The following is a 12,643-nucleotide window of genomic DNA, read 5'->3' as shown; positions in this document are numbered from 1 at the left end:
AATCTAGATCTCTACAGAATATGCTTGTGTGTGCTGATGTATATCTGTTTTACTGTTTATTATACAGTATATATTTTTTAAATTAACATGGAGATGAAAAAACCTCTCTGAAGAGATACAAGTACAAAAATGACAAAATGTAGCCAATAATTTTAATACATGATGTTTTACATGATCACTTCACTGCTGCTGCTTTTGGGAATTATACATTTGGTTATTCACTGCTCAGCTTGTATTGGCAGCCTGTGATCTACACTAATATACAGTACACTACAACACACTGTGTGTGTGCTGCCACATACTGGAATACAAAGAACTGCAGGTCTTCAATACACTGTATATACTTATACAATATACTCCAATATACAGAAACATAAACCACCAAATATTCTCTTCATTCTTAGTTCTAAATAGCTCAGGTTAGTTAATGTGTAATGCCCCAATTAGATAAGAACAGTTTCAGCAGCAGCATTAGTTATATCAATGTTTACATCCACAGAAAAAGACATCTTCAGAAAGGTTGTCACTAATTGCCCACTCTTGCTTACAACAGCTCAGTCCATTTCAAAGGTAATGATTTGATAATGTGAAAAAAGCCATTCTCACTCTGAGAGCACAATACTGAAGCATGAGGTGTACGATACACCAAGTTACATGATTGTACAATTTGAGAGCATTTGTCTATGAGGAAATGTTTGATGTTGTATTGGAAGTGTATTATAGGTGCTGAGGCAAGTATGCTTTTAAAACAAGTGTTTCTCATTTTATTTTTTTAAACTACATTCTGTGTTCATTACCACCAAATTTAGTGGAGCTTTAAACTCAGTGCGGTTTTCTGACCTCTGCTTCTTCAGGAGTTAAAAAATGTTACCAAAAACCTTTATGTTTTTTCATTACTTAATTTTATTTTGACACTACTGTTGACTCATCAGTTCATAGAATATTCCTCCAGAATGGGGGATCATCAAGGTGTTTTTCAGCAAACATGAGATGAGCATCAAATGCTCTTCTTGGCAAACTGGTTTTCACCTTGCCACTCTCCCATGAATTCCATTTTTACCCGCTCTTTCTGAGTCTAGTGGAGTCATGAACACTGACTCTAGCCAAGGCAAAAGAGCTTAATAAATGGTCTACATAACCTTTTCCAGACAAATATGTATCAATGACTTTCTTCAGAGGACTTTGGGGGTATCTTTTAAGCAGGGTATGCCTCTAGATTCTGTATGGTGGGTACTTAACGGTGATGAGAACCAAAGTGTTTTACATGGAGCAGGGCTGGCCCAAATAAGCCCCAATTGTTTAATGAAGCATTCTCACAGCTGGCCCTCATTATCCCTTTACTTCTGAAGACACGGTCTTAGGAGTTAATTCTTTGAGAATTGTTTTTACACATTACTGGCCAGCCAAGGTCTCTCGCATAGTAACTCATGTATCCTATGCTATCCTATGTATCAATTTAGCAACATGAAAGGAACAGGATTCTTGGTTAATTGCCCAAGGCTAACCTGAGTTAACTGCCTAACTCTGACCTTGTGTACACCTTATAGGGCAACAAATTATGACTAACCAAACATAAAAATGTTTTTGCATGGAAATTTTGCTTATCTTGAAGAAAAGCTTGTTGTTTGGTGTGAAAAATTAAGAGACAAGGTTAACCTGTTAACTTCATCTGTCCTTTATTGCAATAAGGAAATCACAACTTGATTAATCAGAACCATGTGTGGTTTTCTTTGTGGAGTCTATCACTTTTTCACAAAGGACAGTAGAGGTCTTTATTAAATACATTAAACAAGCATGAAACTTTGGTGATTTGTTCACACAGGCTCCCTTTATATAATCACTCTGGCCCCATGAACCGTGTCAACTATGGAATAGAGCATTTTCTAACATTATTAAATCAAGTTACAATTTATGGGCATCTGCAAGGCCAAAGCTGGATGGAAAACAGCACAATGCATCCTACAAGATATGAAGCACATGCTCTCTCTCCCCCGTCGAGAAAAATACTCTTTTATAGACAAAAAGCTGCAACACACAAAAGATGAGGTGTTAAATTTTTATTTATGTTTGCATGAAAAATGGAATGGAGATATTTACTCAGCAGACAAACATTTGAACAGCTGCTTCCCACAGAGCAGGCTGCAGAGATACACTCCTCACCCAGACTCAGAAAGAATACAAAGAAAAGCAGTTCCCCCAATTTTATACATCTGGATGTACCAGTCCCTTACTCCTCCAATGTCATCTCAACAAGTTACTTTCGACCACCAAGTGTTGCCAGCTGCTAACTAGGCCTTGCAAAAAAAAAAACAGCACTAAAACCTCAAAAGAAGGCACAAAACAGAGGGCAACACTGGGCGACTGTTACAGTATCTATTGTATAAATTGTTTTAGAACTTTCCGGTAGTGACCAGATTGTCCACACACTGGGCTGGGGGGGACAGGACTTAGACAATCTGAAAGGAGGTAAAAGAAAGGCTTTGAAGAAGTCTTTAGTCTACTTCCTCCATGCGGGAAGCATCATCCTCCCCCTCCAAAGGTGGGATCTCTTCTGGAACAGGTGCACTGCTGGGCTCTTCTATGGGGACATCATCATCATCAATTCCTGGAAAGGTGGAAAGTCATGTTAATAACTTGTCCTCTTTAGAAAAAAGTTACAATTCATCCGAAAAGAACTTTGAACTTGGAACTTTGGAATAAGCCTTTGAAAACATTGATTTAAAAGAGTAGGTCAAATCAATATATGTGCTTAAGCCATTTTTTTTAGAAATGCACTTCAGGATAAACTCCGACATAGCTGCGATTGTACCTGTATTTGATTTTGTCCTTTTCATTTAATTGTTATTCTCTTAAAAATGTAAAAATCAGTTCTGCTGCATCTACCTTATAATATTTAATAAACAAATTTGAGAAAAAAAAATCATACCCAAGCCAAGTTTGATCATTCTGTAGATGCGATTGGAATGTGTCTGGGGATCTTCAAGGGAGAAGCCAGATGATAGCAGGGCTGTCTCAAAGAGAAGGACAACCAGATCCTTCACAGCCTTGTCATTCTTGTCTGCCTCAGCCTTCTGCCTCAGGGTCTCCACAATGGGGTGATCAGGGTTGATCTCCAGGTGTTTCTTGGCCATCATGTAGCCCATGGTGGAGTTGTCCCTCAGGGCCTGTGCTTTCATGATGCGTTCCATGTTGGCAGTCCAGCCATAGGTGCTTGTGACAATGCAGCAGGGAGAGGAGACTAAGCGATTGGATACTGTGACCTGGAAAACAACAAAAAAATGTTTAGGGAATTATTTAACAGTGGTTCTCAAACTGTGGTACGTGTACCGGCAGTGGTACGTGGAGTGCCGCCAAGTGGACCCTGGAACTGTCGTGTGCGCTGAAAAATCGAGACGGGTTTCATATTTTAATATGTGTCGAATATGCAGCCTACGTACTACGATACAGTGCGCGCTAATACTTCAGTGGACACAAGAGATACTCTGTAATTCTATACCACTCTAAAGGAATGCGTGCTACGGATGCAAGTGACCAATTGTATTTAAAAAAAGCTACTGTATCTCCAGCAAATAGGGAGAAAGGAGAATGTGCGTGATTTTGGAACAATGCCAACGTTGTAAACGCAGGAATGCATAGAAATACGTGCTACGAACGCAGGTCATCTTGTGAGCACACGAAAGCGTGATAACAGAAAAATATTTAAGAACTGTTCTAATTTGAGAAAAATACACCGAGCGTCTGTGTTTCGCTCCCATGCGCATGAAATAAAAACTTTAAATAAATATGGAAATAAAAACAGAAACGCAGAAAAATGCAAGCTTGCGGATTCCTAAAGCAGGTAAGCTACACTATTTTTGAAGAACCTTATTTACCGTTGGCAAAAGAGCTGACACGTATTATGTGTAGAGAAAAAGCTGCTAAACAGCTCGACCTGCTGCCCCCCTCCCCCTGAAAGACACATTCATAGAATTATTGAAATGAAGAATTATATCAAAAGTACACTGATAGAGCGCGTTAAGATGAGCAGATGTTTTTCACTGCAATTAGATGAGTCTGTAGTCGATTTGGCCAATTTGCTCGTTAACGTTAGATACGAGTTTGAGGGTACGTTCTATGAGAACTTTCTGTTCTGTAAGACGCTACCAACAGGAACTACAGGAGAGCACATTTCAGCTTCTGAATAAATTTATCGAAGAGAATGGCCTCGACTGGATAAAATGCGTCTGAGTTTGTACAGACGGTGCTAGAGCAATGACAAACTGACATAGCGGTGTAGTTGCACGAATTAGAGAGGTTGCTCCAGAAATTAATGTACGCATTACAACATCCACCGCGAGACCTTTGCCGTCAAGAAAATGCCTGACGATTTAATATCTGTTAGACTGTTTTGAATTGTATTAAGGCTCGAAAAATTAATTCACATCTGCTTTGCTCAACTAAACAGGCTCACCCCTCTCACTGAAATGTTGCTTTTTATTAGTTGTTTTTTTTCCCCTGTAAAACACTTTGAGAAGCCACCTTTAAAGGCGCTATATCAAATAAAGTTTATTATTATAATATATGTGCAAGTGTGTGTGCACTCGCGCTCATGTTGGTCATTGAGAATTTCTGGGGTTCCTATGAGATGATGACTTGTAGGTGGTACTTGGATGCTTTGGTTGGATTAGGGGTGGTACTTGGTCCAAAAAGTTTGAGAACCACTGATTTAACAGAATGTCTTATACACCCTTCTAGATCAGTACTAGGCGAGGTCTCAAACTTGCAGTTCTGACTAACCTAGCCTAATTTTTCGAAGCACACGAAGCCAGAACTGATAAAAATGATCAATTTTACCCCCCCCCCCCCAGCATTCAAACCAAACCAGCTTGTGCACAAATAGTGCTCTAACATGGAAAAGTGTTCTATTTGCCAACTGACATAAAAAAACAGACATTTAAACTACAGGGATTTGCTAAAGGGAACCCGATTATCAAAGGTGTGCTTGCTGAGTTAAAGGCATAGTCATTCGGACATCTCTTCAGTGATAAAACCAGGATAATAATTGACAGAGGGAATTACAGACATTAATATTAACATTTAAATAACCTATGAATCATGAATCACCAAAATGAAACTGCTTTGGGCAACCAATATAATTTAATGAAACCAAACTAAAGGGAAATTTTCAAGCAGTCAATACAATGCATTTTTTAAAATGCCTTATTATGGGAAGGTTCCCCAAACTAGTATAATTTAGAAGACTACTTGCATTTGCAAGATGCACCACTGGAGATTTTCACACATTCCACTGGAACATTAGGAGCACAGGGAAAACTTGCTAATCTAGAAAACTGAAGTACCTTATTTAAATCGTCACAAAGTTCAACTTTCCTGTGCAAAAAGACCAGCATTACATTTCCATTATATAAACTATACCTTTTCAACTTTCTTTTCTAAGATATCTTTCATAAGCTTGCAGAGATTTTCAAACTTGGCTTTGTCCTCCTCCATCTTCTTCTTTTCCACCTCATCCTCGGGTAGCTCTAGCCCCTCCTTGGTAACCGAGACCAGAGTCTTTCCATCAAACTCCTTCAGCTGCTGGACACAGTACTCGTCAATGGGCTCGATCATGTACAGGACCTCAAAGCCACGCTTGCGGACGCGTTCCACAAACGCAGAGTTGGCAACCTGGTCCTTGCTCTCACCTAAGAGAAGAATAAGCATTTACAAATCACAAAAACAGAACATTTGCTAAAAAAATACCTAGGTGAGAAACTAACTCTACAATCTCAAATGGATTTCACCTGGTATGAATTTAAAGATGAAACGCAGGCCCGAGGACAAAAAGGTATTACCGATCACACTTACCAGTGATGTAGTAGATGGAGTTCTGGTTCTCCTTCATTCGGGAGATGTACTCTGAGAGCGAGGTCATCTCATCCCCAGACTGAGAGCTGTGGTAACGCAGCAGCTCAGACAATTTCTTGCGATTTTGTGAATCTTCATGAATACCAAGCTACAAAGAGAAAGACCATTACCAGGACAGAAATTACAACAAGCACAACACACCCACAATTAGCATGGAGCTTCAGAACAAATATATAAAATGGAGATTGGAAAGGCACTTCTCTCAACAAGCATGAGTCTGACATCTCACTTTAAACATTTAAGTAAAAATGTAAACATTGGAAAAACTTTTGTATCCTGAAGCACTATATTAACATTCCAGCCAGACGACTGCTTCGTTACAAAAACTGGTAGCAACAAAGCAGAAATTAATTACCTTGAGGTTCTTTGAGAAAGCATCATAAAATTTCTTGTAGTTTTCCTTATCCTCTGCCAGCTCTGCAAACAGTTCAAGGCATTTCTTCACAATATTTTTGCGAATCACCTTGAGGATTTTGCTCTGTTGGAGCATTTCTCTTGAAATGTTGAGAGGAAGGTCTTCAGAATCCACCACACCACGTACAAAGTCTAGAAGAGGGAGCAATACATTTTAAAACCAAAACTCACAACACAAAACTAGCAGGAGAGCTAGAAATCACATACCTTTACTAGTGCTTTTGTATTACTCAAGAGATTTAGGCCAGTGTACTTAACTGACAAAGAGTAAACTCGTCAGTTACTAATTACAGTGCTTAGGTCTTTTCAAATAATCATTTAGAAAAAAAAACACAGTTATGGCAGGCACCCGTTTATACCGGCAATTAACCAAGACATTTACTATTTACATAAATGCCAACGACAAAAGCACTGCTTACAGCATATTAAGTGCTCCGGCTATTTCGGGCAGACTCTGGCAGCCGTATCGCCCTGGCAACCACGATGCTCCACCTGAAAGTGGTCAGATGATGGAGAACAGGACCCAGAAAATAAGGAAGAACTTATAGCAACAGCCGATGTTCTGGGGTTCTAGTATATTCTGGTGTGCTGCAGCGGAGGAAACAGGCAGACTAGGATGTGCTACCAAAGGAGCAAAACGTCTGTCCTCCTTATTGCCAGAAAGAGAGAAGATGTAGACCAAAATTTTTTTTTTTTGATGGAAGCAATTTTTAGGAACCAAGTTACTTAATGCCTTTCATTATGTAACTTATGTGGTTTCATGTGTGGTTTGGATGAACTTTGGAAGTTAAGCTCATTTTTGAGAACTGCTGCTGGTTTCTATAAGACAGGAGACAAATCGTGTAAACCCCAAAAACACAAAGCATAATCGGCTGGATATAGATTGTATAAAAGCAGAAAAGTTCCTTACTCAGATATTCAGGGATGAGTTCCTCACAGCTGTCCATGATAAACACTCTCCTCACATACAGCTTGATATTGTTCTTCTTCTTCTTGTTCTCAAAGAGGTCAAAGGGTGCACGACGGGGAACGAAAAGCAGAGCCCTGAACTCTAGCTGACCCTCCACTGAAAAGTGCTAAAAAAGAAAATGGATAATTTACACACAGTAAATACATGGCCGTTATCAAAATAACCTCATGTATCTTTGTATCCTATTCAGGAATTAAATTTAATGCACTAATGCCTTCCTTTGCCAACTTTACATCCCATTGCCAATTATGGACTGAATATTAAAGAACAGTTGTATTTTGGCTCCATTTCCAACAATCTCTTAAAAAATAACTTTAATCAATTAAGAATGCAGTGTAATTTTCTCACTCAAATAAGGTGATATTATACGATAGCCATCTTGGAAAATTAGTCCACTACCATATCAGTGAGCACAAAGCAGAACACGAGCCAACCTACTCAAACAAAACACCAGTTGAAGTCTGAAACTCCCTTATAAAATACATTTGCTTGATTAAATCTAGATTGTAGATTGGTGTTGCCAAGTCACAGCTTAGTCATAAGCTCCCTCAATACAAGAATGCTCTACTGCTAAAATAGCAAAGAATGTTCAACACTACAGTTGTCTGTACTAGTACATCTCTACTCTGCAAGGCAGCTATTATACCTTCACAGCCAAGTGATCCTCCCAGTCATTGGTAAGGCTCTTGTAGAACTCTCCGTATTCCTCAGTGGTGATATCATCAGGGTTTCTTGTCCAAATGGGCTTGGTCTTGTTCAGCTCCTCCTGGTCAATGTACTTTTCCTTGATCTTCTTCTTCTTCTTTTTGTCTGCAGATTCCTCTTCATCATCAGAGCCTACATCCTCAATCTTGGGCTTGTCGGCATCTTCCTTCTCCTCTTCCTTCTCAGTTTTTTCTTCTTCCGCCTCATCATCACTGATTTCCTTCTCCCGCTCCTTTTCAACCTGGAACAGGGGGTGAAACGTGATCATGGGAGAAAGGCTGAAGGCTATTCCCAAAATTCTGCTTTTAAAAAGCAAGTTGTACCAATCTTCACTGTAATGCCTGGAACTATAAATAAGACCAACTTGTACAAAACTAACAATACCATAAAAACTACTGAGCAATTCATTTAAAGCTTGCATGCTGCATTACTATTCCTGGTGGACAGTTGTTTTTAAAACGTTACATGTTCTGGGAACAAAGTGAGTTTAAAGTCTCTTTTGTGAGCTTAAAAGCAAGGGGAAAAAATAATTTGCTATGAACACAAGCATTGTACAAATGGAGAAAAGGCCAATTTTCAAAATACTTACAAACAGGGTGATCGGATACCCAATGAACTGCGAATGCTTCTTCACAACTTCCTTGATTCTCTTTTCCTCAATGTACTCAGTCTGGTCCTCCTTCAGGTGCAAGATGACTTTGGTGCCTCTACCAATGGGCTCACCTTCAAAAAAAGTTTTATTAGTTAAAGGTTCTTGTTTTCTACAATTTCACGAGTGTTGCCCTGCTACAAAAAGTAAAGCATTCTGGAGAAAAGTGTTTCACCTGGCAACAGATACCACCCCAAATCTGAATGATTTTGAAAATATGATGCTCTGCCACCAGTTTTATGGCCTGACCACTTTGCAGGATGAAAACCCAAAAGCTGATGAATTTCAGGTAATAAAAAAAGGTTAATTCATCATCTAACAAAGCCACATACCATGGTCAACCTTGACCGTGAAGGATCCTCCAGCAGATGACTCCCAGGCATACTGTTCATCATCATTGTGCTTTGTGATGACTACAACTTTCTCGGCTACTAGATAAGCAGAGTAGAACCCCACACCAAACTGCCCAATCATGGAGATGTCAGCACCAGCCTGGAAGAGCAAACATTGAGATAAGAGTTTAATCAACAAAAGCCATTTACTATTAAACTGTGTTTACGCAATGGCACTGCTAAGACGTTACACTATTAATGTAAATTATTTTTTTAATGCATTTCTCAGCTTTTTGTGATGCAATACCTGCAAAGCCTCCATAAAAGCCTTTGTGCCAGATTTGGCGATGGTTCCCAAGTTATTGATGAGGTCTGCCTTTGTCATCCCAATTCCAGTGTCAATAAGAGTCAGGGTGCGCTCATTCTTGTTTGGAATGACATCAATCTTGAGGTCCTTGCCACTTTCCAGTTTGGAGGGATCGGTCAAGCTTTCATATCGGATTTTGTCCAGTGCCTAAAAATTCATAACATTTACATTTTGATAAAGCACAGACAGGATTGAGAGGTGTTCAGGTAATCAAGAGACAAGTAAAATATTTTTAAAATGCAAGCAAGGGGTATATTACAAAACAGCCACATTTTAAATAAAGCAAAATTGAACCAAGCTTGATGGGGGTAGGGTTAATTAAATAAAGTTTAATCACATGTGACCAAAAAAAGATCTAACAGATGTTTGCACATGCAGTTACATTGAACATGAATATGAAAATACAACAAAAACCAGGGAAGGTTCAGAACTGGTGAGCACCATTTTAAATAAATCCTGAGACACAGGGGACTCACATCAGAAGCATTGGAGATCAGCTCCCTGAGGAAGATCTCTTTGTTGGAATAGAAAGTGTTGATGATCAGAGACATCAGCTGAGCAATCTCCGCCTGGAAGGCGAAAGTCTCAGCCTCCTCTTCTTGGCGCATTTCTTCAGGCATCTTAAAAAGCAAAAATAAAAAAAAAGAATGATGAGAAACGCTCACTTATTTTTACACAAATATATACAGGAGTTTAGGAACAGCGGAGACTAAATAAAGGGCCCTATTCAGCCACCCTGGAGAGCAGCACCCAACTGGGTGACATACAGCGGCCTGCAGCCCCACTACACAGCAAAGTACAGAACATTTTAATGAATACAGCTTTAGGAAGTCCAGTGTGGAATTCAGACAGGATATCAGGGTTAACAAATCAGTACTTCTGGCTTAACATCTCGGCCAAAAGATGACACCTCTTACAATAGTGTCCCTGATCACCATCCCAGGCTTCCGTTTTTGGCAAATTCTGGTGCACAGGTAAGAGTGCTACCTAGTGGTCCACTGCTTATAACAGCAACCTGGTTTTCAGCTGCAGGTCTTCCAGTGCCCATACTGATCAGTCCCAGCCTTGTTTATATTCCAAGATCAGGTGCTAAGGTGGTAACACGTGTTCCAAAACAATGGCACCTTGGGACTACAGGGTGTGCCAACATCACATAAGACGCTGATGGGAAAGGGGTCACCAAGAAAGGGTATTTGTGCAGCCCTGAGCAGTAACTGACAACTTGTTTGACTTGCCTATCCTTGGATTACATACAACACGTCTTGATTTGGTACTTGGGAAGATTAAGTAAGGAAAATTCTGTTGTTTAACAATAAATCATCTACATTTTTCAAAGGGTAAATTTTGACCAGCAGCAAATTACTCCAACAACTGAGCTACACACAATAAGCCATTAAATAAAACAAACCTAAATCCAAGGATAACGCTGCTGATAAATGAGCTATTGTGAATACATGTGACACTCCTTAACTGAACCTCAATCAAAAACAGACAGTCTCGGGGTAAAATGAAACCTTACTTTGAATTTCGAGCTGCGTTATTGAGTGCAGCAAGAGAGAAAGAACGGTGTGGCGCAATGCAGCATTCTCCAGCCTTCACCTGCAGTGTGCCAGCTTTTGGCAGCACAGTGGCACACAATCATAACTGGGAATTTAAGTTAAACATACCTCCTAAGCAACAAAGGAGCGAAGATCGTGTTAAAAATAACCAGATCTTCAATGGTAATTTAAAGAAAGGGAAGGGACAGACTCCATTTTATTTTCCGCACAATCATTCAATACATTCGAGACGGAAGTGACGCCGGAGCCGAACAATATGGCGGCACCTGCTCTGCAGTTTAACGTAGAACACGTGGGTTTTACATTCTAACAAGAATAAATAATAACTACGCTGCAAGTGAAAGAATAGCACATCTTTTTCACTTTGGATAATCTAAAAAAAAAACCAACGCTATTCAGTCGATTACAAATTTTTTACTGCTTATATCCACGGATAAATCGTTCACGTACAGGAAGACAAAGCGTGATACAGCATGTCATTCATGTCAGAGCTAGCGATGTACTTATTTCATGTAACAAATCGGGAACTTCTGTAAGTTTTAGATCTCTTACTCGCAGCAAACTAACGTTAATCAGAAGTGTTTGAAATGTATCTATAGAATTAAATTGTAAATCATCACAATTCCATCAGAAACCATTGTACAAGACGCATATCTATCTACCTTTGAGAGGAATTTACTCTCATCACTAATAAACTGGAACATTCCCAGCTTTGGGGAACTGGACATTTCTTTTCTTCCATGTTTCATGTTTCTTTTCATTCAATCCAGCGATCAGGAGGCAGCTTTGTACCTTGGACCACTCTTTCGAAACCTCATCTCTCATCAATTTACGTTTTTTTTTTACAAAATTATTATGCTCACCTATAAATACCACATATAACACTCATGAGGGAAAAAAACATACCTTTAACGTTTTTGCTGTTGTTCTTTTCTTGAAATAAATGCAACCACACTGGCTGATCCCCAAGCACTCTGACGCTGAGAAACTGAAAGGGATTTCCTTTTAAAAGACAGTATCTTTATACCCTCTGCGCTTGCAGATGTATCCATCCGCGTAAACAAGCGCTATTTCTCTGTTCTTGCAGCCTCCCAATGAGAAACTGGAAGAGGTATTTATTAAGGGCTGTGCTGTGTAGTGCGTAATACGTAATTAGAAATAAGTAAATACAGTATTAGCCTTTAAATCATTGTATAGGGTTTTCTAAAACCAATCATAAACACAGCACCACTGTGCTTAAGGCTGCAGTCTCTTGTTTTAAGGTTATTGCTCTTGCTTGGCTCTTTGTCAGTCTATTATGGATTTTATTGCACCAGTTCAAAACTTTCCCCATCTTGTCGGGTACTGATGATTTATAGAGACTATGACAACCTGCAAACACACCAACCCTCGAAGATTTGCACGGGACACCCTTGTAGGGTAAAAAAGATGTTAACGTGATACTCAAATTTGAGGGCATTGTACATGAAACAACAAACGTGAGATTTGGTACTTTTCCATGTTATATATATATAATCGCTTTTTCGCCGCAAGGAAAATATTTTGGTTGTATTATTACATATATCCAAAAAATCTCAATAACACCATTGTGTTGGAAATCTATGTGAAAATATACATAAATGTAGTGTGGCTTTGAAATGAGGTTGGGGATCTAGCACTAGTATCTGGAGGTAGCTGCTACTTCCAAACCAAAATTATCATGAATATCAAAACGTCAACATTGCTATATGATACTGTACA

At 39.3% G+C, this 12,643-nt stretch overlaps 1 protein-coding gene across 1 annotated transcript; it reads right to left on the bottom strand.

Moving 5' to 3' along the window:
* Positions 1 to 2,042: 2,042 nt before the first annotated feature.
* hsp90ab1 (heat shock protein 90, alpha (cytosolic), class B member 1) lies at positions 2,043 to 11,981 on the bottom strand. Its single transcript, XM_088931717.1, has 12 exons — positions 11,810 to 11,981; positions 9,821 to 9,964; positions 9,285 to 9,491; positions 8,978 to 9,137; positions 8,586 to 8,719; positions 7,938 to 8,237; positions 7,232 to 7,397; positions 6,263 to 6,453; positions 5,848 to 5,995; positions 5,416 to 5,684; positions 2,927 to 3,260; positions 2,043 to 2,605 (listed from the first exon to the last, which is right to left on the bottom strand). The coding sequence occupies exons 2-12, from the start codon at positions 9,962 to 9,964 to the stop codon at positions 2,493 to 2,495; spliced, it is 2,166 nt and encodes a 721-aa protein (XP_088787843.1). The 5' UTR covers positions 11,810 to 11,981; the 3' UTR covers positions 2,043 to 2,492.
* Between the last annotated feature and the right edge of the window lie 662 nt (positions 11,982 to 12,643).

The sequence above is a fragment of the Atractosteus spatula genome, chromosome 2 (assembly GCF_055471065.1).
Source record: "Atractosteus spatula isolate fAtrSpa1 chromosome 2, fAtrSpa1.hap1, whole genome shotgun sequence".
Classification (NCBI taxonomy): Eukaryota; Metazoa; Chordata; class Actinopteri; order Semionotiformes; family Lepisosteidae; genus Atractosteus; species Atractosteus spatula.
This window is presented reverse-complemented; position numbering and strand designations above follow the sequence as displayed.